Here is a 26627-nt window from a genome sequence, read left to right on the forward strand (position 1 = left end):
TGCGGCGTATCTACTGACTCCAACAGAACCAGTGACAGAAAACAATATGATAGAGCCCTGAATTCCTGGAAATGAAAACACCTGTTAGTCACCTATGAGCCAGAGAAGAATTTACAAGAGAAATGTAAAAGAAAAAAAGCTTCAAAGTGAGTGAAATGGAAACCCAGTAAACTGTTTCGGATACAGCTAAAACAGTGCTTAAAAGGCTTTGAAGAGCCTTGGCTAGGAAAGAAGTCCTGTCCAGAGCGAGAGGGGGCAACAACAGGAAAGGTTCTCAGTTGTCCCCGCCTTCGGGAGGGTGGCACGTGGAACAAACTGTGGGAATGGTAGGAAAATTAATGACCCAGAGCTGAGTCATTAGAATGGAAAAGGTGACCACATTGGGAGAGAGAGAGACCGCCAGTGTGAGGATGGGAAGGCAGCCACCTCCTCATCTCCAGGGCTGCAGATGACTCTGAGGGTCGCGAAGCTACCTAGCAGGTACTGTCTTGTGTTGTGGAGTTCACCAGCTTGTAGGGCGCAGGTACCAAACCAAACTGAGAAGCAGAAAGCAGAATGCCCTCACTTAATTAAATGAAATTTCAATTTATAGTTAGGGATTTTCTCACAAAGACCACCCCAGGGTATGACAGCCTCACTGGTGAGGAGAGCCTTGAGAGTATGGAGCATTCCCAGCACACCCTACAGGATCTTCATCGCTTTTCTACCAAAAGCAAAGAAAGCCATATGTAGGACATAACTCTGAAAGCATGTGGAATTCTGAAAGGTTCAGAAGTCACCAAATTCAGTAATGTGGTATTCGCAGCACTTCACACTTACTAGCCAAAAAGAAGGACAAATGGTTTGGTGATCCCAACATTGGCAGGAGAGACAGCAGACAGAACTCAGTGTTCATTCATGATCCAAAAAAACAATCTTACAAGCAGGGAACTTCTTCAGCCCACAGATGTTTCGGACTAGTTGTTTAACTGTGCAAAAATGTGTTGCATTTGTTTAATTATGTTAATATGTGTTGCTATTTTACCTTGCCTGCCCAAGGTGCCTGATTAATCCAATAAAAAGCTGAACAGCCAGTAGCGAGGAAGGAGGTACAGGTGGAACTTCCCGGCAGGGAGAGTGAGTAGGAGGGAGGATGGATTTAGGCTTGGAGGAGAAAGAGAAAGAGACACCAGGGAGACACCAGGGGCCAGACATGGAGGAAGCAGGAAAGTAGGTAAAATACATACAGAATGAAAGAAAGGTAAAAAGCCCTGAGGCAAAATGTAGATGAATAGCAGCAGGTTAAATTAAATTAAAAGAGCTAGTGGGACAAGCCTAAGCTAAGGCCGAGCATTCACAATTAATAAGTCGTCTCCATGTCTTTATTTGGGAGCTGGTTGGTGGCCCAAAGAAATTGCCAACTACACACCAGCTGCTCAGGTACCTCCTCAGCTGCTGCTCTGCCAGGAGAGGGTGTGGGCCGTGGTGTGGCCCTGCTACAGCTCCTGGGGAAGCACTGTGAGACTGAGTTGGGAGCCCCCCCTCTTCTCTGTGGTGGGGCTCCTTGTCTCCCTCCATAATGCTATCTGCCAGACTGCTGCTGTCTAGAGCCTGGCTCTTCCTTCTTAGAGAAGTACCACTGGGAAGGGCCCCTGGCATAGCCTGGGGGAACTCATCACACAGCACAGTGCAAGCATCCTCAGCCTTCCCACAGCACTGGCCTGGCCCTGGGACACAGTGGCCTGCATAGCTGCATGCAGTGTGAACTTGATTGGGGGGGCGCATTACCCATCACAAGTAGGTAGCCCCACAAATGTGTTCACATGTTTCAGGGAGTAGAGCTACCAGACAAGTAACTTGGGAGTACCCTACAGCCAGTTCTCGGTAGGGGTGGGGTGGGTGGGGTGGGGTGGGCTCACTGATGCCTGTCTGGGATCTGGATCATACTTTTGCGCTTCACTAGGTCGGGGCAGCCGTATTATCTGCTTGTCTTCTTAGAGACCTCATGGTCATGGTTGTATCAATGTGCTATTTTAGGACAAATTTCATGAAGCATCATTTATGCACTAAACAAACTATATGTGTGATTGCTGCAGTCTGGGCAGATGCACATTTGGTTTACAGTCTAAGCCTCACTGACTGATTTAATAGAGCAGCCGAGAGCAATTTCAAACACTTGCATGTGCTACAAATGATCAATCTTTGTTGTTTATAAGATAAGACAAAGCTGAAATAAGATGTTTATACAATATTGTTTAAATTTGATTAAATTCAATTCCTATAAAATGGAAGATGAAATGCCAGCACTTAGAGTTGGTCTCTAACGGCCACATCAGTGTGTTCCATTTTCCGAGCAAGTGGCTAGTTTTCCAATGTGAGAAAGAAAATGACATTTTCCAAAGCTAATTTATATTATACTTGGTTTTAAATAAGAAAGGTCATCACTAAATGATAACTTTACTTTGTGCCAAGTTAGCATTTGATTGAAATAAAAATGTCATTTTATGGTTCCATTAAGCTCACAGGGGACATTGAATATTCTGTGCTTTAAGAGTGTGTGCATGCACAAGACGCACAGGCTTGCTTAATCAGAGAGATTGTGCGTCAGGACAGATGTAGGAATGTCATCAGAGCAGTTTCTATCTTCTGTTTCAGACGTGTGCATCCATTACTGTGTTTGACTTTATCTTAATCAGCCCGTCCTGTGAGTGCAGGCTGCTCTGTTACCGCCGGAGCTCCTTGTACGGGGAAGCACAGACCTCACAGGCCGAGCTGCTGCGGGGGAACTAGGTGAAGCACCGCAACGTCACTGGTCTCTGCACAGCAGAGGCTGAGGTTTTAAAGTTTGTGATCAAAGCTGCATCTGGAAATGTGGGTCAGCACCTCAGGTTGTTGGGAAGCTACCTTCAGCCACACTGTGTGTGTTGGTCCAGGGATAAAATGCCAGTATGTATATGCTGTGAAGGCTGATGCAGGTGTGTAACAGCTGCTGGCAGGGGGCTGGTGGCACTGTGTTAACTGGGGGGGAGGGGAGGGCAGACACTGGACCTGTGCAGCCTGCCTTTGCAGGCTCTGGAGTAGGTCTTTGTGCTCAAGACAGCACACTTACAACATTCTTTCTGCTGATTTGTTAATGGATGAGTCTTTATACCAGAAAGGACACTGGTTCTGTTACCATTTTAATTAGTCAGAAATGTAATTATCTTCCCTTTTTCTTAGCTTCTTATGTTAATTCCTTCTAACACATTTCTAGTTTGTCTACTTGAGTCTTGCTGAGTTCCCTACCATTAAGATATGATTAGTAGGGGTTAGAGTAATGGCTCAGTGGTTAAAGGCCCTGGCTTATAATCTTCCAGAGGACCTGGGTTCAATTCCTAGCATCCACATGGCAACTCACAACTATAACTCAAGTTCCAGTGTGTCCAACTCCCTTACACAGACATGCATGCAGGCCAAACACGAATGTACATTTAAAAAAAAAAAAGAAGAAGAAGAAGAAGAATGTGAGGTGTCTTTCCATTAAAAAAAAAAAAAAATAGCTGGGCAGTGGTGGTGCATGCCTGGGAGGCAAAGGCAGGTGGATCTGAGTTTGAGGCTAGTCTGCTCTACAGAGTGAGTTTCAGGACAGCCAGGGTTACACAGAGAAACCTTGTCTTGAAAAACAAACAAACAAACAAAACCAAAAGTGGTGTTTGCAGCAGAGGAGGGAGAGTTCTGAACTCTCTTCTGAGGCCAATGGGTGGGATGAGCCACTTGGAGGTGCTATGCTTAGGCAGTCTTAATGAGCTCATCTGGAAGGGTTGAAGAGTTCCTTCACAAGGAGACACGTGAGGGAGATGCCTCGGCTCGGGAGGCTCCTGGCTGTAGTGCTCCTCAGGCCCTGGGTTTCCAGGTGCCATGCCGCCACTAAAGTGAGCTCCCCAATGTGAAGTAGGAGCAGAGAGGCAGTTTTCTGTATCAGGGGCCTGACTGACTAGCAGGCAGTGTGACTTTGGTCCCTGAAATAATATCCTAAGCTTGTATCTCTCCTTGAGGGGTTTGTTTATTTAAGATTACAAAATAATTTGTATGTCTGTGTGGCTGTGTGAGTTTTTATGTACACCACATGTATGCAGGTGCCCATGGGTGCTAGACTTGGGCTGTCTGTCAGCTCACAAATCACCACATGGAGACTTCTTCTTAATTGTAAAAGCTTGGCCAATAGCTTAGACTTGTTACTAAGTAGCTCTTACAACTTAAATTAATCCATTTTTATCCATCTATTTTTTGTTTTATGGCTTTATTACCTTTACTCTATACTGCCCATGCTTCCTCTCCATCTGACTGGCCACTCTGTGCATCTCCACCCTTTCCCCCAGCATCCTCTCTGCTCCCAAAATCCTGCCTAGCTATTGGCCATTCAGCTTTCTATTAAACCAGCTAGAGTGACACATCTTCACAGTATACAAAAAGATTATTTCACAACACTAGACGGTGTTGGATCCCCTGGAAGTGGAGTTAAGTGATTGTGAGCTGCATGATGTGTGATGGGAACCCAACCAGGGTTCTCTGCAAGTGAAGCACAGACTCTTAAACACTGAGCCATCTCCAGACCTCTTGGGAGGTTTCAGTTGCACACCATAACATGCTTCCTGTTTCTGTAGCTGCTCGGAGGAATGTGTCTGCACGCTAAACAGAATGAGAAGGTGTTCCTCACAGGCTTGGTTTCTGTAGTAGACGCCGTGGACTTAGGATGAGATGATTATCTGAAATCAGAACGTCTAATCACAAAGCTCTAGTTATTAGCCCACTTCATGTACGCTGCGTAGAATCCCAACTTTGTATCCCTTTTCAAACTATTCATTGTAAATTTTATATGTGTGTGTGCATACACACATGTGTACAGATGCCCATAACCAGAAGAGGGTATCAGATCTTACTGGAGCTGGAGTTCCAGATGGTTGTGAGCTGCTGCCTGATGTGTGATGAGAGGCGTTACCTGGGTCCTCTGCAGGAGCCACACACACTCTTAACCATTGAGCCAGCTCTCCAGCACCTCAGTGCATCCTATTAAACACGAGACTGTCAGCTGCCAGGTTAGTTTTGCTAGTTCCCCTTGGGTAGTGGCTCGTCTGAGGTAGAAGTGTTTAGTTAGGTCCATGTTTGCTAGAATGTCCCTTACTGACAGAATGACATGAGGGGCCAGGCTGATGGCTTCATCATTAGAGTGCTGCTCTGCAGGCATGTGACAGGACCCACCTGTGATCTCGGCACTGGGCAGAGGCATGAGATCAGCCATGGTGGGCTCCAGGCCTAGTAAGAGACTCAGTTCCAACAAACAGGGTGCATAGTGATAGAGACGACACCTGGTGTCAGCCTGTGGTGTGTGCACACCTGTGTGTACACTTACTACACCCACATGAATACATACATACTAGCCACACATACATACAGAATAAAAAAAATTTTAAAAATTGCATGGTGAGTTATTTTCTAAAAAGTAATGGATCCCATTATACCTTTTAAAATCATATATTTGACCTATCTGATTGTCTGTCTGCTGTTTCTGTCTGTCTGTCTATCTGCAGTGCCAGGATGAAATCCAGGGCTTTGTACATGCTAGACAAGTGCTCTACCACTGACTGTAGCCAAAACCCCTACATTGGATTTAAAGGCAAAAATTTAAAAACAAACAAACAAACCTAGAAAACAGCAATAATAACTAAAGCTGGACTAGAAAGTTTTGCATATTCTAAGTACACTCACCTCTGTACCCTATGTGACGGCAGTCCCGGGCTGTAAAGGCCCCGTCCCCATCACAGGGTGTGACACCGTTTTGCTTTCTTCAGCACATGTGTTGTACCCACACCTAGTGCTCAGTGGTGAGTTCTTCAGAGGGACTTCAGCTTTTGTCTCCAGGGTGGACCTTGGCTACCCAGTGGTCCCCATTGTGTTTTTTCCCCATGGGTTGAGACTCTGCAGGACCGCTTCCCAGCCATGCCATCCTTAGACATAAGAGGTGGCATGGTGGTGATGTGTGAGCCCTCATCTCGCCGTGCCTGCTGCCGGGCCCCAGACTTGGTGTGGGTAATGGGCCCATGTGGGTGTTGGGCATGCGTGTAAGTACCTGGTACACGTAACTGGGCACTCGTCCTTCCCCACAGACTCTTTTTCAAGGTAGTTATTTCTGTGGCGCTGTTCCTCACTCTTAGGTGAATGCTGTTAAAAATGACTCAAATAAGAAAGAAAAGAGACTGATTGATAGGTGTGCACATTCCCTCAACAGCTTTGGTAGCTCGGCTAGACATACAGAACCATTTCACCACAGAGGATGCTGAAGGAACTGGAACAGAGAAATGGTTCACCCCATTCATCACGTTAGTTGTGGTTGCTCCTCAGCATTTGCTAGAAGTCGCTTGCAGGACGGCCCTCCCCTGTGGAGAGCACAGCCTGAGGACCTCACAGTCCTTAGTAGATAGCCCATTTGCATGGGACCTGTGAGCACCCTCCCTGTACCTCTAGTTTGCTGGTATATGTACATTGTGCAGATGTCCGAAAAGCTGCATTATTCATTGTAGGGACAAGGACAAATGTCTGTCTGTGTTCAGTAATATTTTCAGCCTGTGGTTGCTTGAGTCTGTGGGTGCAGAACCAGTGGGCATGGGGGGTAACTACATACAGTCACAGCACTTAGGGGGCAGTGGGAACCATCCATTGTTTGGTCAGTATAAGAATTTGTGCCTGTCCTGAGTGGAATGCACAGAGACCGTAAAGTTATCAGGGAGCCAGTGGGCATGCTCAGGAGTCAATGGAAAGTCCCTCTGTCCTGAGTGGAATGCACAGTGGCCATAGGATTAAATCAGGGAGCCAGAGAGCAGGCTCGGGAGTCAGGCCAAAGCAGAGGCCCTCCGTCCTGGCGTGTACCCCACACTTGGCCCCTTTCCCTTCTTCTTTTACAGGCTCTTTGAGAAGCCACACCTCTGGCTTTTGTAATGATCTCGATCAGCCATGATTGACTTGTATTTACCACTCTCCAGTGGCTCCTCTCAGAAGCTCAGCTCCTCTGTAAGTAGTGCAGACCCCACGGGGGATTCCTGCCCAGTTCTCATGGAAAATGCAAAGCAGAGGGTGTGCTTGCCCAGGCAGCTTCTGCTTGGAGGACAGATGGGAACATGCTGAGGTCCCTTGCTGAGCAGGCTAGTCAGGAAAACTCCGAAGAGCTTAACACTTGACTGTGCCAGGACACTCCAGATGTTAGGGGGCACCTAGGGTGGAGGGGTAGAGCGCGGCTGCTGCACCTAGGGCACAGGCAAGGAGAAGGGAGGGTGGCCCTATGCACCTTGGTGACCTCACAGGCTTGCCTTGTATGAGGAAGTTGCCCATTGATTCTGGAGTGGCTTCTCTCTAGCTGGCCCTCCTGCCTTCACAGCAGCCAGAGGCACGCACGTTCTCTAGCACAGGGAACCAGTCCCTCTCTGTGTTGGAGTGAACGGCCCCTGGGTATTGGGGTTGCACATATCATCGTGTGCAGTCTGATAGGAGGCTTGTCTTGAGGGTGACTGTCTGCTGTCATAAGATGGCAGTGCTGGGAGTCCTGGTTCATTTAGAAGCTAAGGTTGGAGCATTACTTGAGCTCAGGAGTTTGAGAGTAGCCTGGGCAACATTGTGCTGACTTCTATTGCAACAGGAAGGACAGATGTAGTGGAGGACACCACGATCCTCTGTTGTCTTAGTTAGGGTTACTATTGCTGTGATCAAACACCATGACCAAAGAAACTTGGAGAGGAAAGAGTTTATTTGCCTTACACTTTAATATCACTGTTCATCATCAAAGGAACTCAAACAGGGAAGGAACCTGGAGGCAGGAGCTGATGCAGAGGCCATGGAGGGGTGCTGCTTACTGGCTTGCTCTCATGGCTTTGCTCAGCCTGCTTTCTTATAGCACTCCAGACCACCAGCCCAGGGATAACACCTCCTGCAATGGGCTGGGCCCTCCCCCATCAGTCACTAATTAAGAAAATGCCAGATTTTTTAAAGGAATTTTCTCAATTGAGGTTCCCTTCTTTCAGATGACTCTAGCTTGTGTCTAGCCAGGACAGCTACATATTGGAAACCTGGAAACTTCTCCTATTAATAAGCTTGCAAACTCCGTGGCTGTTTTTCAGAGAACAGAAAACTCTCTTCTCTGCTTCTTGCTGGTTGCTCTCCATTATTCGCTTTAGGGTGGAAAAAGTGGACTCCTTTTAGGGAGAGTACATGCATCACCAGGTTGTTTCTGTTTGCAGTAGTGGTCCATGCTACAACCAGACACTACCAAATCGGGAATGGGTGGTGCCTGGGGAGATGGACCAGTCTATGGTGTGCTTGCCATGCAAGTGTGAGCACCCGAGTTCAGTTCCCAGAACCCATTTAAAAAAGTGGGATGTGGTGGTGTGTGTTTGTAATCCCAGCATTGGGGAGACAGAGACAAGAAGGTTCCTTGGAGCTCTCTGAGTATCTGGGAAATACCCCCCACCCCACCCCGTGAGCTCTAGTCTCTTAGGAGAGCATATCATAACCCTGACTACAGCCGCACAGTGCACTTGCTGAGGGATGTAGTCAGCGGGTCCCTTGGCAGAACGCTCCAATGTGACTACATGGTTAGAATGAATTTTCAGGGGAATCAGAAAACCTGCACACTGTCCTGCTGTAGCGGTGAGGGCCGAGGTGAGTGTTTGCCCGGGGAGAGTTCTTGTGAGCTAGGGAGGCCACAGTGTGTGTGCTTCCATCCACAGACCTGTCCCCAAGACAGCAAACACAGGTCAGTTCTCTGACCTTCTGCATTTGACCTAGAGCAGTGGTTCTTAACTTATGGTTAATGACCCTTTCACAGGGGTTGCCTAAGACCATCAGAAAACACAGCTGTTTACACTACAATTCATAACAGTAGCAAAATTACAGTTATGAAGTAGCAATGAAGTAATGTTACGGCTGACGGTCACCACAACATGAGGAGCTGTATTAAAGGGTCTCAGCATTAGGAAGGATGAGAACCACTGCCCTAGAGGCTTCCCCTCCCCACCCTTTAATTCCTGAAAGAAAGGAGTAATGGGACTATAAATTTTAAGAAACCCTTATGTTGTTTTGAAAATTTTTAAAAAAAAAATTAAGTAAAGGGAGACAGTAGTTGAAAGCACATTTTAAATGTAGCTTTTGTCCTTGAATGTAGTATCCGGAGCCTGCTTTCCATGTGTATCTTACACCTCTGGCCATACATGACTGCCACAGGTCACTTATGTACAGTAGGCTGACTGCATCAGCCCAGCTGAGAAGAAGATTCTCAGGATTCCCTTAGGATCCTCTTCCTGTGTCCTCAACCACACTGTGTCCCAGCCAGACTGTGCCTCCTGCAGAGCTGTCTGGGTCAGTGTTCTGAAACATTGCTGTCCTTTGCCTGGACACCGGTCCTGCAGGCAAGCAAGCTTGTCACTGGGGGCCATGAGCAGAAGAGTCACCCTGCTCATGATAGTGATGTGCTTGTGTGAACTGCATCTAAGCTGCAGAAATGCCCATGCGCTGGCCTGCACCATGCGGCCCTGCACAGCCCTGTCTGCCATTCACACAGCCTTCTTCTTACACTCTTGTGCTTATGTTTTTCCTGCTCGTTTCCAATAATTGTAGGCATTTTTAGAAAGAGAAACATCATTTTGAGGCATTTTGCTCCTTCCAAGACAAAAATAATAACCAATACAAATGTAAACATTTAAAAACAAGGCCTGGTGCAAAGGCATCTCATTGGGAAGGGGTCCTCATCTACTCATTGTCCCCATGCAAAGAGTAAACTGCAGTCTCCATGTCTCACCACAAGTCAGAGGAAACAAATGTGGGTCGAAGACCTCCGTATAGAAGCCCAAAGTAGAAAGTGCCCTCCTGTCCTTATCCACAGACATTGGAGTACAGCCCTGTGCCTAGTGTTTATGTGTGTAATTATCTAGGAATGGCTTGTCATGTGCAGGAGGGTTAACAGATTTGCACACACTGTATTCTTTACATTAGAGGCTTGAGAATTTATGGGCATCTAACCCCAGGGGTCCTGAAACCCTTTCCCCCATGACTTGCCAGACAACAGCCAGATCCATCTAGATGAAGAATGTCTGTTGTCCGAAGATGCTGTTAAGGTGGGGTGGGGGGGTAACGTGTACAGTATGAGAGCATGACTGACAGAGGACTTCGTGTCTGCAGTATGTAGAGAACCCTTGAAGCTCAATAGAAGGAAAGCTAAAGAAATCAGTTGAAAAAAGAGCCAAGAGATTTGAGATGTCCTTGGAAATTAAAGAAACTGGTTGAAGAAAGAGTCAAGAGATGTGAGCAGATTTCCCCTGAGAAGTGGAAGGGCAGCAGATAAGAGCGTGGAGAGATACTGGCCATGGCTGGAGAGATACTGGGCATGGCAGGCCTGGGTGGGGATGCTGACATAGCCCAGGCAGGCCTGAGCTCTCCCCCCAGCCGTGGGCACTGCTGTGGGTGTGGGGCATCTGCAGCTTCGAGACTCTGCGTGTGAAATGATAGACATGATGTGGGAAACACTTTGGGATTCTCCTAAACAGTTAAGCGCCTGCCCACACCTGAGTAGTGTGGCAGCATCTGGACTGTGACTGCGGTCTGTGAGAGTCTCCTGCAGTTGCTTTTAGAGCTGGTGAACGTCATCCTTGTTCCTTCTGCATTGCTGTGTCTGTTCACCCGCTCCCTGTTGGTGCACATAGACTTGCTTTCCTTTCTTTGTTACTAAAATACTGTCACGAGGAAAAGCTTCACATACTGTGTCACAGTGTGCCACTCAGTAAGTCCCCAACACTGGGATAGCCCTGTCACTACAGGGTAGGTGTTCTGAAGGGCTGTGACAATCCTCTCTGCCTCTTCCTCCGACCTTAGGTAGTTGCTGATCTGACACATGAGCAGGGCATTCTGAATTTGTGTGCCTCACACATCCCTTTTCTAGCCAAATTGACATTTTAGCGTCTATTTGAGGTATTGCCCTCTTTACGTTTTTAGCCTGCTAGTTTTGATTTCAGGAGTTTTTAGTGTATTAGGAATGTGTGTTGTGTGCTTTGATCTTATCCCTCATTTCCTCCTTGTCCTCTCTCCTCCTCCCTACCAGTCCACTTCCTCTTCTTAAGTAGTTCTCCCCTACATGTCACCATCTTAGATATGGGGGAGGGGCAAGCATGCACCGTTTGTCTTTCTGAGCCAATATTTGTCTTTATTTCATTTAATGTAATATCTCTGGCTCCATCTACTTTGTGGCAGATGCCACAGTTTCATCCTTCCTTATGGCTGAAGATGCTCCAGTTCGTGTGTATCCCAGACCTTCTTCCTCTGTTCAGCTGCTGACTGTCACCTAGGCACTGCCGTGGGCACAGAGGTGCAGGTGTCTCTTGTCTGTGCTTTGACTCCTGGGTGTACCTGGGAGTGATCGAGCTAGACCAGACGGTGAGTACAGTTTTAGTTTCCTGCAGATGCTCCATACTGAAATCTGTGCTGGCTGCACTGGTTTAATCCCCACTGAAGTGTGCTCTCTCTCTGGCTTTTGATTTTGTTTTGGTAGTGTTCTTCTGACAGGTGCATTTCTCTGATGGCTAAGTGTAGATGTAACCAACCGTCTTATTAAATAAGAAACATAGAACGAATGCAAAGAAGAAAGCCAGGAAGAGGTCAGAGCTAAGAGCTAAAACCTTACCCTTCCTCCTGCAGTGGTCCTACCTCTCCGAACCAGAGCTACTTCCTGTGTTAAAGTCTTTATATAGAGTTTCTGTTCTGCCTTCTCATTGGTTGTAAACCCAACCACATGACCGCCTCATCACGGCCTGTCTCTATAGACCTCCAGGTTTTCTATGATTGTTATTGAGATTAAAGGCACGTGTATCCAATACTGGCTGTATTCCTGAATACACAGAGACTTACCTAGCTCTGCCTACCAAGTGCTGGGATTACAAGTGTATGCCACCACTGCCCTGCTTTCCTATGGTTTGCTAATAGCTCTGACCCCTGGGCAACTTTATTTATTAACATACAAATAACATTTTAATACAAATAAAATATCACCATAGCTAAGGGCATTGCACATTTCTTCATGTATTTATTGGTCACTTATACTTGACTTTCTTGAGACATGCCTATTCATTTCACTTGGCCCTTGTTGACTGGATTATTTGAGGTTTTTGTGTTTCAATTCATGTTCTTTTAACGTTCTGTATATACACCCACCAGATGTCTGGCTGAAGATCGTCTCCCATTTTCTTTGCTGTGCAGGAGCTTTTTAAATGTGATGTAACCCCACTTGTCAGTTCTTGCTCTTATTTCTGGGCCCTTTTGAGAACGTCTTTGCCTGCCTGTGTCCTAAGTTTCTTCTAGTAGCTCTAAAATTTCAGGTCTTAACCCATTTTGAGTTGGTTTTCTTCAGTGTGAGAGGGGATCTAGTTTGATTTTCTACGTTTGGATGTTCAGCTTTCCCAGTGCTTTGGTGAAGAGGCTCTCTTCTTCCTCTAATTATATCTTTAGCACCTTGGTTAAAAGTCGAATACTGTAGATGTGTGGGCTTATTTCTGGGTCCTCTGTGGCATTCTGTCGGCCTGCGTGCCATTACCATGTTGTTGTTATATGGCTCTCTGGTATAATTTGAGATCGTTATTGTGACGCCTTGGCCGTTGCTGTTTCTCCTCAGGATTGCTTCGGCTAGTCTGGATCTCTTGTCCTTCTGTGTGAGTTGTAGGGTTGTTTTTCTGTGAAGAATATCTCTGGGGTCTTTAACAATGACACCGGCTCTGTAGGCTGCCTTCAGTAGCGTAACCACTTTAACTACACTGATTTTGCTGTCTGCGAGCCTGGGAAGTCTTTCCACCTACTCAGCCTTCTTTCATTTCTCAAAGTTTTCTTACAGAAGTCTTCCATCTTACTGGTTAGGTTTATTTCTCTGTATTTTATTTGTGTGCTCATTCATTCATTCGCTCATTTGTTCATTCATTTCAGAGCTATTATCAGTGGGATTGCTTTCCTGGTCTCTTTCTCAGCTTGCTTGTTATTGATATGCGGAGAGGTTGATGATATCTTTATGCTGGTTTTATTTCCTGCCACTTTGCTGAAAGTGTTCATCAGATCAGAGTACCCTGGTGGCCTTATGGTCTTCAGGATGTAAGATCATGTCATCCCAGGTGGGGATACTGTGACCCTTCCTTTCCCACTCAGGGCCCTTCTGTTTCTTTCTCTTGCTTATTGCTCTGGCTCACTAGCCTTCTGTGAGTAATCGGAGATGAGAGTCCCCTTTGTCTCATCCTTGGTCCCCTTTTAGTGTAGCACTGGCTCAAGGTTGGTTAGGCATAGCTTTTATTATGGTGGGGGAATATTCCTTCTTATCCTGTTTTCTTCAAGACTTTTATCATGAAGGGAAAGTGAACTTTGTGGAAAGCCCCCTGCATCTTTTGAGATTATCATGTGATTTTTCTTTTATCCTTGGACCAGGTGGTTCAAATATTTTCTGCTTCCTTCCGGCTTTCCTTTTGTTAGGTAAAAAGGAAAATACCTTCTCCGCACTCTGGGAACACCTGACAAGGAGAGGGGGTGCTGTGTTCTGGAATCCCAGCATGCTCTGTCCTGGCTTGAATGCCTGTCCTGTGCCTTCTCTGTTGGTCTGTACCTCTTCCTCCTGAGGGCTGTCTGTCCACACCAACTTCACTCCCTCCACGCCCTTTTCAGTGATTTTTTTTTTTTTTTTTTTTTTTTTACAGACTTTGAAGAAAATAGGAATTAGCTATGACCTAAGTTCCCTGCAGGTATCTGCAGTAAGCTTACAGTCATTGTGAGGGTTTCATTTAAAATACTGACAGTGTGGGTTCATCACACACACACACACACACACACACACACACACACACACACGCACCACACACACACACACACACACACACACACACACACACTGTACCCCCCCCCCCAGCAAATCCATTGCTGCCCTCCCTTGGCTGTTATGTGTCACAGCGGTGACAGATGCTCCTGTTCTCTCATGGAGGCAGTGACAGTGTCCCGTGTCCCCACTGTCCCCTTTCTGTTCCCCTGGACAAGTGTCCCCACCCCCACGGCCCAGGGGTGCAGAACTCTGAGGCCAGGCTGGTGCTGTTGTAGGGATGGCACTGCCCTGCCATGCAGACTTGTCGCCCATACACTGAGCCGTGCAGGTACAGGGCTCTGTGAGATATGATGGGTGGAATGGAAATTAGACAGTCAGCTTCCAGCCGTGCTTTAAAATAGTTAGAAATATCAGAGTGCAAAGGACCACATCAGAACACAGGTGTTAAGGCTGAGCTTACATGTCTGTTTATTTAGGAACAGTCTCTGAGAAGGAAGTCTGAGGGTGGCTAGTGCTGTGGGGTTCCCCCACATTTTAATATGACAGCGCTGACCAGTGTACTGTAATGATACCTGTTGCCTCCTGTGGGAGGGGCTGTGTTCTAAGATCCCCAGTGTCTGCCTAAGACAACAGGTAAGTCCCGTCCACCGCCTTCCCTCTAGGTACATACCTGTGGTGGCATTGCATGTAGAAACCAGGTGCAGGTGAACACTGACAGCCGTGTAGACCGTCCCCTGCTGCCATGGGACAGTAGTGTGCACATCTCAAGCACACTGCAGGAGAGGAGATCATGTCCTAGGCAGGGCAGCATGGAGCAGATGTCACCAAGCTGCATCGTTGTAAAGCCATGAACTACTTCTGAGTTTCCCATTAGACTGCGCACATCTTGGGGAGCTGAGCCTCAGAAAGGGAAACTGGGGGGGGGGGGCAGTACCATGAGCAGGCACTGGTGGCTTCCTTTTAGTAGTACAGCCGGAGGGGTAGGCTCCGTAAGCTGACACTGGTTTATGCTGTGGATAGTTTTTCTTGCAGGTTTGGGTGAGGATTATGGTGTTTTGTAGTATATTTTGTTTTTGTGTTTGATTGAACTAGGGAGTTTTATTTGTCTTGCTTTTCTGTTTTTCTTGAGATATGACTCAGAGTTTTGAAAAACTGACCAGTAGTTGGATATGGTTTACAAAAATAATTTTTTTCCAGTAAGTTGGAATTGCCTCATCCTGCCGGGCTGTGCCCCAGAGAGTGCTCATCCTTTGTTAATGTAAAGCAGTTGCAGGCTAGCTCCTCCAGGAGGGCTTTCCTGGGCTGGCGGTTACAAATGCCAGCGCTTTCCCAGTGACCAGTGAGTATAACTGCTTCATATTGGTGAACTCGCAAGCATCCTGCTGGCTTAAATTGGTCACTTGGCTGTTTGTTTTTCTGTCTTAAAACAAACAAACAAAAACAGTGGGCAATTCCCCTCGGACTGGTCCCAAGCACACGATCTCAGAGTTCATGGTGATGGTGCAACAATGGCCTGGCCTAAAACCACAGACAGTGGGAGATGTATCCATGGCAGAGTGAGTGGGGAACAGGCCACGGCCAGGAGGCACAGGTGACTCCCCTCTTCCCTCCACAGCACTCGCTGGCTGAGCTGAGCACTGTCCCTCTCAGAGCTTTCTGCCTCAGCTGCCCTTCTCCAGATAACCAGGTCAATGTCAGTCTTTCCTCCATTTTCCTCACAGAGCCTTTGTGTGTCAGAGGAGGACTGGGTGGGGCATTGTGAGGCTCTGGCCCCTGCTGGTGAGGTGAGGCAGGTGACCTGGTCCACCACCATCCACTCAGGAGTGTGTGTGTGTGTGTGTGTGTGTGTGTGTGTGTGTGTGTGTGTGTCTCTCGTTTGGTCACTGCAGTTCTGTGAGCCCAGGTTTGACACATAACATAATGACAATGTGGCCTCCTGGGATTCTTGTGGGCATAGTGTTATGCTGTGTGGTGTGTAGGCAGCTCTCAGTAGATGCCAGTTGTGTGTTCATGACAATTCTGCTATCCTCAAATCTTGCGGTTTTCACTGTGTGACCTACTTTTGTTAGGAGAAATAAACTTTTCATGTCTTCATCTCTGAGTCATTGTTTGGTTATATTTTGGAAACATTAAATGTTTTCCCATGTTCTCTCTCTCTCTTTTTTTTTTCAATAATATTTTGCTGGCCAATGGTAGCGCCTGACATTTGTGAGAAGAGTGTGTGTAAGTGGTTGGGTTTGAGGCAGCGTGCATGTCTGCTCCTGAGCGCGCTCCACTGTGTCCTAAGCCCTTGGGCCCCTCATGGAGTGGAAGCCGCCAGCTCCAGAGCTAGTGAGGAAAGGACTCTGCATGTGTGTGCACCTTACCCTTTACTCCCCGTGGTCGTGGGCGGCTACCACGTGTCTTCCCTGTGGTGCGGTCCAACAGTAGCGTCTTCCATGTTACTCTCTCCCCATCCTTTGTTGTGTTTTACAGATGACTCATTACCATGCTCTGTTCCCCTCTCCTCAGCCTGGAAAGGATGGGGGTGGTTGTAAACTTCGGGGAGGTGCTCTGAAGGCTTTCTAGAAAACGGTGTAGGAAGGGATGCACAGTGTGCTGCATGGTCTGCGCTGTGCCTGTGGATGGTCTGCCACTGTGCCTTACTCTGAGTTGACACCCCTCGGAGGGGTTAAGACTGTGGCCTCCCTCTCAGGTCTTGCCTCTCTTGGGTCCACTGGGTCATGTCCACTGAGTCACGCCATGCCAGGAGGCAAGCCCCCTCACCTAGCTCACTGCTGCAGGACACAGAATGTTAGCCAGAGGCAGAGGAAGTCCAAAGCAAAGGCCTCAGCCTATGAGGCTCACCAGATAGCAGGCACAGGCCTCCTGGGCTCGGGACCTGCAGAACCTGTGAGGTGAGAGGTGTTGTTTTGATTAGTGGAGTCCTTTGCAGGCTCACTAGCTGACTACACAGACACGCCTGTCTTCCGGTCATAGTGGTGATGAAACCTTTTCTTGGTAAAGAACTTGGTGAAGACACTGTTACCACCAAGCTGAGTTTGGAAATCCTGTTGCATAATTGGTTTTCAACATTTAAGATGTGAGGGGGGGGGCAGTGGAGACATGGCTCAGAAGTTAAGAGCTCTAGCTTGCTGTTCTTACAGAGGATCCAAGTTCAGTTTTCAGCACCCAAATGGTGGCTCACAGCCACCTATAACTCTAGCTCCAGGGATTCTCTGGCCTCTGTATGTCCACTTAAATGGGTGCACGCGTGCACACACACACACACACACCACACACAATTTTTTTTTTTTAATGTTTGAAAAAAAAGGAGAACCAAGTGATAAACAGAGCTCATGGAGTAGCCCGGAGCCAGCTGATGGTCCTCACCGTCAGTGTGAAAGCTGTGTTTCCAGCAAAGCCACTGTATCAGAGGACCTCTCTCGGGCTCCTTTAAGGCTGTGTTCCTCTAGCAGCACAACTGTGTCATGTTACACACACACACCGCACCTGTTCGGTTAGGTAGACGAGGCAGTCGTCACAGAAAGAGACCAGCCTTTGATGTTCGCCGTCGTCTGTAGCATGCTGCTGTTAGAAATAGGGACTGAAGTGGAGGGTGCCACACGGGACAGTAGACATGGTCACGGTGTGTGTTGGCCTGGTGCCTTACGTTGGCAGCTTGAGCGAGCTAGCTGGTACCATGTAGTGCTACAAGGTTCCGTGGCTCCCTCTTCCTGGCAGCCTCTCTGGGTTGCCACTCCTGAGAGCATCACACTGACTTAGGTGGGTGTGTTGATGCCAGAGACCTGCTGGCAAGCTCTCCGCTTGCATGAGACGTGCAGAGTCCACTTGGATGCGTGGAAGCAGCTATTGTGAGGCAGTCATTTAGTTTCTGGATGCTCTGGAGACCCGCGTGGAGTTCAGCCTACAGACTGCACACGGTGTGCAGGATGGCTGGGCTGCTGGGAGCCCTGCGAGTGGTCGGAGTGCTCTTTGGCTCTCTTCCATTGCCTTTTAAAAGGAAGACTGTTCGTCTGGTCTGCAGGGATGTGCTTTTAAAAAGTGAAGAGTCTGACGTGGGGCTGATTACAGCTAGAGGTGTAGCCTGAGGCAGGGCTCTTACCACAGTTAGCAAGGCCTGGATTAGCCTCAGAACTACAGAAAGAGAAGTGAAGACACAGTGATGTCTGAACAAACACTTTGTTAAAGGAAAAACGTGCAGAGAAACATTTAAAAAGCATCATTTTCTTTGTAATGAGTAAGGCTTTAGCATGTCTTTCTCTAACAGTGTACTAGTAGAAAGGCTTTCACTAATGAATTCTGAAACTGTAAAGCTGTAGTAAGTGTTCTAATTTGCCGCCGGTTGCTCAATTGCCCTTGTGGAAATAATTGAATGTCTAACCTGTGTCTTCCTGTCCAGTCCTTAAACATTCTAGTTTTGCGGCGGGAGGTGTCAGGAGGGCGGGCCGCGCTCTCCCTGCTTGGTTCAGGACGTTCTGCTGCGGTCCAGCCAGTTGATTTTTCTCCTCTTGTGTTCTGATCTTGGGCGCCCCACCCCATTGCTTTACAACAGCCCGAAGCATGGGGAGTAGAAAGCATCTCAACACTGTAAACAGTGACCAGATTGAAGGCCAGATTGTCCTATGGTTCCGTGTGCTCGTGACATGGCGTGTTCAGGGCCTGCAAACATTGTAAAGGAGAGAGGGTGAGTCATGTGAGCTCTGGGCCCTGGTCTACTGAGAAGGCTCTGCCCAGCTTCAGCATCTGTTGCATGAAAGGGCATTTACTGCAGTGTGGAGCTCTCTGTTTAAGAGAAGGAATTTATGAGGAGTTCCTGGGGTCAAAGGTCACTGCTAGTCCTGTAGGTAAAATTCCTTGCTATGGCCTGTGTAGCTATCAACTCTGAGTCCATGTGCCAAGCGTCCCCTTTTGTTAGTGTGGATTCTTTTTCCTTGAAGTCCAGAGGGTGGAAAGATGAAGGACAAACAAACCAGACCAAGCGGGGTGCTTTCTACAGTTTACATCTCATACTGGATGGGCCCAAATTATGTTCAGTTGTTTATACATGATGCTATAATCAATTATGAATGTCAAAGCTTTCTTACGGGACGTCGTGTCTGTCTGCTGCTGTCTTCTGCACTTAGCAGTGTGTTTCTCCTCTGACAAAAGCTGGCTCTGCCCGAGCCCCTGCCTGTTTATCTAAGTTTTTTTGATGCCTTCCATTAGATTACATAACAGAAATTACAAACCAGGTCTGACATTTCCAGTATACTTTCGCCCTATTCCAATAACACGCAAATGTGAAGTGTAATGCCGTGATTAAATTGGTTTTGTCCATTTAGTTTGCGACTGCTGAGTATCTACCCACTTCCACTCTACTAGAAACAGAGACCCCGTTGAATTCCTCATGCTGTGAGACACATAGCAAGGAGAGTCCCATTTCTGAGTCCCTGTAGCTTTATGTGGACCAGCCCTAGGCAGTGACTAGTCAGTCACAAGTGAATGTTCGTAACCGTGCTTCATTCAGGTCGCCAGCACATGCAGTACTTTTTACCCTGCCCCTTTTCTTTCTGCGCACTGATGGTTTGCAGGTGTGATGGCAAGGCTTCAGCAGCCGTTTTGGACCCCTGAGCTAACAGATACCAGGTGTGGATGATAGCAAAGGAGAAACAGGGGAGAGTCTGACCTCAGGGAAGCTCTTTGCCGTCTTTGTGCATCCTTGAGAGAATTGGTCCCTCAGTTTTTGTTTTGGACTTCTTGGGCTTCTAGAAACAGTTAAATCACAATGGTAAAATGTATGCCTTGCCGAAGAGGCTGCATTTAGTACAGTGGGCAGTGGGGAGGTGGAAGATGCGCTGAGATCACATGGAAGTGCCGAAAGATGGAGCCCCCTCCCCGGGTGGGGGGGTGGGACAGAGATGACTCATTAGTCAGTGCTCACCCTGGAGGCATAAGCCTCAACTCAATGCAAAATATTTAAGAGAATATTTGGAACATGCATGTGAAAACGTGTCTGTCCCACATCTTCAGCGCCACCGAGCGAAAGTGCTGCATGAACCCAGATCAGCCCTCACCAGACAGAGCCCATGGGTTCCCCCATCCCAGAGGGCCTGGTCCCACCCTCAGTGGGAAATTCTGTGTTGTCAGGTGGTCAGTAGGTTAAAATCTGCAAGTTAGGGATGATTTTCAGGGATGAAAAAGTTGTTGGTTGGGTCTGGAGAGATGGCTCAGTGTTAAGGGCCCTTACTGCTCTAGAAAACCTAGGTTCGGTTCCCAGCACTCATTTGGGCAGCTCATAAGCACCTGCAACTGCAGCCCAGGGGATCTGGTACCTCTTCCCAGCCCTTTCCCCAGGAGACGCTGCAGCGAATTGGTGTATGGATGCAATGCATTAGCCCATGACCTGTGTTGACCCTAAATTGGGCAGTTGTGCCAGAGTCAGTCACTCAGCTCTTGGCCTCCCTGAGGTACTGACAGAGCTGAGACCACGTGTGTAGCCCTGGCTCTGCAGAGCAGGCTTCCTCAGTAGTGAGAACACATCTGAATGAGGAGAGGGGTGAGTAAGTGAGGGAGTGAGTGAATGAGCGAATGAATGAGTGAATGAGCATCTTCAGTAGTGTAGAGGCCTGCAGGAACAGTGAATGGTGTAGGGCAAGGCCAGTTCTCATCACAGTTGCTTTCATTTCTCCTGAGTTAGAATTAGCTTACAGTTCACACCATCAAGGAGTCTCTTTGTGAACTGAACTTGTCAGAATTTGGAATGGAAGCTCGATGGAACTATTTCTGGTGGGTGTATTCCTGGGAGCCCTGCTTGTCTGCTGCTGTCTGCTGGCATGGTATTGGCTCTTGCCAGTGACTGGGAGGAGGGCCTGTCCTTGCCAGACCTGCCTTGGCCTGAAGAATATCTGTGCTGGGTCCAGGTGGCCACCCACTCCATGACATGACATTCTTATGTGCTTCAGCATTACCAGTTGTGTGACTCTGTACACTGGAGTCTTGCTTGAAGCACATAAATATTTCTGGCCCTGGCTTATTTTTGGAGGGAATTATTTCAGATCATCATGTGCCCTTCTTCTCTCCTCCACCTTTCAGGAGGGACACAGAGATTGCCACGCGCCATCGGGATGTCCCTGGCCAAGGAACTCATCTTCTCTGCACGAGTTCTTGATGGTCAAGAAGCCAAAGCTGTGGGCTTGATCAGCCACGTGCTGGAGCAGAACCAGGAAGGGGACGCTGCCTACAGGAAGGCACTGGACCTGGCGAGAGAGTTCCTACCTCAGGTACCAGTGCAAGCACCTGAGTCCACCTGAGATCACTTCATAACATTCTTGCATAGTGCAGCATCCAACTCTCAAGCCGGGGCGGCCCTCTCCTGCCTCTCAAGTAAAGCAATTAAAATAAGATTGGAAGGTAATCTGAGGGCTGCACTGGAGACACACACACAGACAGACACATGGCATACATGCATCACACACACACACACACACACACACACACACACACACAAGTATGTAACTTCCTAGCAAGTTGTTTTAGCTTGTTTACCAACTCGTACTCTAACCTAAGTTATCTCCATAGAGAGAGTGAAGGTGGGCTGCTACCTCACATTAAAGCGTGTAGATGACACTGTCTCCCACTGAGTCAGGAGACTGAATGTGCACACTCCTGTGGAGGCCAGGGATTGCCGTTGGTTTCTTCCTTCATTGTTCTTCATATTACATATCGAAGAAGGATCTCTTTTTGGGCCCCAAGCTTTATAGTTCAGCTCATCAGTCCAGCCAGCGTGCTTTCTGCCTGTTTCAGCCTCCCCAAGTTCTGGGATTACAGGCTGGCTGTCACACCAACCTGCCATTCATGTGTGTTGAAGATCTGAACTCCCAGGAAGCACATTACCCGCTGAGCCCTTTCCTCAGCCCCACTGTGTTGTGTGATAATCTAAAAAGACCATTCAATTCAAAATAGAGCATCCGATTGACACTTGTCTCCTGTGGATAGATGTAAATCAAGATCTAAGAACTCAATTCTGTTCGCAGAGTATGGCCGTCTCTAGGGTAGGGATGGCAGCTGAGATACCACAGCATGTGAGCGTTCCTGTCTTCTCAGAGGGCATTTAGTTCTTCCCTCCATAACCCAGACATACCTGAGGTTATGTGTGTCAGCCCACCATCACTGCAGTTAGCTGCCCATGCTGAGAGGACACTCCTGGCTCTCCACGCTGCAGGAGAAGAGCTGGCGAGTGCGTAGGTGATGGCCCAGAGCCTCACTCGGAAGCTCCAGTTCATCTCCAGCCTGAGCGCCAGGCATCGCCCCTGGTTGGTGTGGTGCTGAGCCGAGCAGACTTCCCGGGCTCCCCTCTGCTTCACTGGGAAGGACAGGACCTGAGGAGTGCTGGACGTTTAAAGGACATACAGCTCCTGCTGCCATCAAGACCCAGTTTGATCGGTGACAGCCACTCCAAAGTCCAAGTCGCTCAGAAAGTCGGTTTCTGTCTAGCGTCTCGTGGTCGTTAGTGGATCTGTGGATCCAGCGTTGAGAATATGTGAATTCTGCTGAGGTAGTCTGCTAATTTGCCCAGGTTTTAATTAAAGTCTGTTTCTTTCCTTTGACTTTCAGGGGCCTGTTGCAATGAGAGTGGCCAAGCTAGCAATTAATCAAGGGATGGAGGTGAGTGTTTCGGGTGCTGCCGGGGAAGGACCTGCTACTCAGAATCAGCTTAGACATCTGTGTCGTTCCTCGTGCTCTGGAACGCAGCTGCTGCCATATTGACTGAAGCTGTTGGGATTCCCTTCAGGGCAGTAGCTGCAGAATTCCAGTGTCCCTGCAGCTTAGGGCAGCCTTGTTCTCTCTGCCATTGCTGTAGTGGGGTCCTCAGCCAGTCCTGAGGAAACAGAATCCTTAGCCAGATCACACTTCTATCAGTAATCCAAGGAGAGCCGCCAGCTCCATGCTGAGTAATTGCATTCTACCTGGAATCTTTCATGTGTGTTCAGGGAGAAGCACTGAACCCAGGCTGGTCTGAGGGTGTTTGTGTGTCACACTGGGAACATGACTGCAAAGGAGAGGAGTCCTGGGCTAGAGGAACAGTGGACAGTGCAGATTCTCATAAACTTTGGAACTCGCGCGTGTGCATGCTGGCGTGTGCGTGTGCATGTGTGTGTGTGTGTGTGTGCTTGCGTGTGTGCGCATGCATGGTGTGTGTGCAAGTCTTCATTAACCCTCACTGTACCCCCTACTTAGTACTGCAGCTATAGCTCCTTGTCAGACATGCCTCTGAAGCAGAGAGAGGCCACATAACTCTCCCAAGTTGCACAGCTCTAGATGGTGGGGTCAGGCTGTGACTTCAGGAGTTTAGTTGCAAGTCTCAAGTTGCACATACTTCTGAGCAGTTGTGCTATGTTTGAAGGAGTCTGTTATTTAGATTGGGGCTATTTAGTTTGAGTTTGTATTGGATCCTCCTTATTCTGCTAAAATATGTTTTTATCCCCAGGTCGACTTAGTAACAGGGTTAGCCATAGAAGAAGCCTGCTATGCTCAGGTATGTAACACGGTCACAGATTCAGTGAGTGCGCATTCCAGGTTACATCCATGCATGGTAATATTATCCAAGGGATTCTGTTTCTGTGTGCATTCCCATCCTCAGGACGGGATTTTTGCAGGGGTGCCCTGCCACGTGCTGATGGTGTTTGTGGCACATTGGCTGTTCCTGGGATTCTGAGCCTTCTGTCTTCGCTGAAAAAGAAGAGTGTATGATCATATTGATGGACCCCTCTCCCCTAAAGCAGAAGTCTTGGTCAAGGTCCAGTCTGTATTCCCCATCAGAGCTCACAAGAAAGTGTGAGCAGAGCAGGCCCTGTGCTGACATGGTCCTCACCCATGGGTCACGGTGGTGGCGCCCTCCCTCTGTCCTTTCAGCATCAGGTTAGGAGCCGAGCTAGTGCACTAAGACAGGCTTGAAAAGGTAAAAATGAAGCTACTGACAGAACTGAGGAAATTCCAAAAAGTCAGCAATGGAACTCCTCAGAAATTACAGCAAGATCACACTAATCCTGCACACCAGCAACAAGGGAAATGTGTGGCCATTAGCTTAGTAGTCAGAACATTTAATAAAGCATACACAAGCTTAGTAAGCACCTGCGGCAGAAACCGTGATCTGTATCACTGGATGTCCGTGTTTGAGGGCAGGACGACTCAGTATCACTCAGAAGGAGTCCTGCAGGGTGTGGTGATGCACACCTCTATGTCAGCACTCCGTAGGCAGAGGCAGGTGTGAATTCCAGGTCAACCAGGGCTATACAGTGGAGGGAGACCTTGTTTCCGAACAAAGACAAAACGTCTGTACATTTAATTCATCACAACAAGGATCTTGACTCCTTACTTTATGGATAAAAGGTTGATTCAGAATTCAAAGGTATCGAGCAGATAGCTCCGTGAGGCCAGAAGACAGAGGGGGGTGGGGAGGACCTGAGGACCCAGAGTCAAGACTCTGATGATGCTGGCGAACGAGCACATCAGTGGGTCCAGGGGCTGACTTGGGGGCCCCACACAGTCCAGCCACGGACACTGACCAAAGGACAACAGTACGGGGCACCTGGGCATCCACGTACGTGGAATGCGCAACCTTACCTTTTGCACAGAATGTGGTCCCGAGTGGACTGGAGAGTTGAGTGTGCATTGAGCAACTGTAGAGTGTGTAGATGGCACAGGAGGAAGTTCAGCCTTGGTTTGGGCAGTGTTGAGACCCCAAGAGAGGAGAGTGGTGGGCTAGACAGCGCTGAAAGGATGGGAAGGGGCGAGCTGGAAGGAAGTCTTTCCAAAACACAGATCTGGTGAAGGTCTCACATCCAAGACTCATCAGGAACTTCAAAGGCTGCACAGTAAGGTAGTGAAAATCCACTTTAAGAATGGACAGGAGGGGATGGGGAGAGATGACTGAGTGGTTAAGAGCACTGGCTGCTCTTTCAGAGGTCCTAAGTTCAAGTCCCACAGATCGAGAATGGGTAAGAGATCTGAATAGCTACCTTGCTGCATCAGTCACACCTAAAATAAATAAAGGAAAGAAAGAGATCTGAATAGATAAATAAATAAAAGAATGGATGAGAGAGCTGAATAGCCACCTTGCCATAGTAGATGGGCAGATGGCAAACAGCCTTATGAGCCTGTGCTGGAAATACTGAAGACTATTCAGTGTGTGTTAAATGACCAAACCTCACAACAGTGGGCACCAACACTCACCGTGGCTGCCAGGAGTTGGTAGTTAGTGGCCCCAAGATAGGTGCCAGTTTGAGGAAAGCCTGAGGGCTCTCTACCTTGTCGCCTAACGGTTGTGCCCCCTGAGTTTAACCAGATACGGTGAGAACATGTCTGCCCCAAATCCTGCCTCTAAACTCATTCACAATTACTAATTTAGGAACAACCAAGATGTCTGTCCTTCATGGTTAGGTCTAGTGGCACATGATTAAAATCCAAGAACATTCAAGGCAGTCTGCTGTACCTTGGGGCTTTGAAGGTAGCCTCCATTATACAGTGAGAGCCTCTCTCAAGAATAAAAGAAAAGATGTCCTTCAGTGGGTGAATAGACCGCCTGGACCTCATGCAGTGACGAGAAAGTAGGACCTGTCAAGCGAGGGAATGGAAACTTGAATTCATGGTGCTTGGGGAAAGGATTCAGTCTGAAAGTACTGGGTACTCAGTGATTCCAGACATTTTGGAGGAAGTGTTTGACAGGTTGGGGATGAGTATGTGGAGAACAAAGAATGTCTGGGGCAGCCACGCCGGCTGCGTACACTGTGGTGATGGGCAGATGACGTCATGCCTCTGTCCAAACTCACAGAACGCACGAGCGCACAGACTCTTGGGGAGGCGGCTGCTGTGTGTTTGGATGCAGGCTGTTGCCACGGGGATAGAGGGTGCACGGGCTCTCCACATGCTGAGCTTTTCATTTGTTTCACCTCTGAAAATAAAATGTCTCACTTTTTAAGTGTATTGGAAACGGAGAAAAAGTGCTTGGATTAAAAATAGTTCGGCCACACACTTTGGAAATTGGTTCAAAGGACAATGGCTGCTGGGCACTTGCTGGTGCCTTCATAGTTAATGCTTGGCGTGCTGTTGTGTGTGTAGATTTCAGTGTTTCATGTTTTGTCTTTCCTAGACCATCTCAACGAAAGACAGACTGGAAGGTCTTCTTGCTTTCAAGGAGAAAAGGCCCCCTCGCTATAAAGGAGAATAGGAGGAAAAGCCGTGACGCCCTGTAGTGCTGGAAAAGCCCGAGACGCCCTGTAGTGCTGGAAGCTCTTTCAGATGGGCTCCGTGCCTGGCACGGGGAATCTCAGTGACCAAAGTGGAGAGTGGGTTCTCACTACGCCTGGAGCTGGCCCTGCTCAAGCCACTGTGCGCCATGTCGTATTTATTCAGATTTATACAGCTAGCAGTGTCTGTGATCAAAACACATTAAAATTAGGTGTATGTTTTTAATATTTCCCATATATCAGGCTTTCGGTTGTTAATTTTTTAATGTGAATAATTTATATTGCACACTCTAGGGAATAATTGATTGTACGTCTACTGTGCTGCATTAAGAAAATAAAACTATTTCTGTATACCAAAAATGTGAAGTTATACCAAATACAGTTGCTGAGTAACTATGTACATACTAACAGACACATGTCCTTTGCCACCTGAGGACCTGGGATGGGCATTCTGAGTGGAACTCCCCAATGTCAATAAAGTCAATGGAAGATGATTTGAGAATCTGCCTCTTGCCCCTTGCCAGCTTTTCAAAACGGATCTCTGCGTGTTAGATTTCGGAGTA

The 26627-nt window shown here is 47.9% G+C and overlaps 1 protein-coding gene across 2 annotated transcripts in view; it reads left to right on the forward strand.

The window, feature by feature from the left end:
* The window catches only part of Auh (AU RNA binding methylglutaconyl-CoA hydratase), a 104445-nt gene extending 77882 nt beyond the window's left edge, over positions 1-26563 (forward strand). For both annotated transcript variants that reach the window (XM_028863793.2, XM_037205724.1), the window contains exons 7-10: positions 20912-21099; positions 22433-22483; positions 23307-23354; positions 25968-26563. In XM_028863793.2, the coding sequence (XP_028719626.1) occupies positions 20912-21099; positions 22433-22483; positions 23307-23354; positions 25968-26045 (365 nt within the window). In that variant the 3' untranslated portion in view covers positions 26046-26563. The remainder of the gene's footprint in view (positions 1-20911; positions 21100-22432; positions 22484-23306; positions 23355-25967) is intronic.
* Positions 26564-26627: the final 64 nt, after the last annotated feature.

This window comes from Peromyscus leucopus, chromosome 5, assembly GCF_004664715.2.
Source record: "Peromyscus leucopus breed LL Stock chromosome 5, UCI_PerLeu_2.1, whole genome shotgun sequence".
Lineage (NCBI taxonomy): Eukaryota > Metazoa > Chordata > Mammalia > Rodentia > Cricetidae > Peromyscus > Peromyscus leucopus.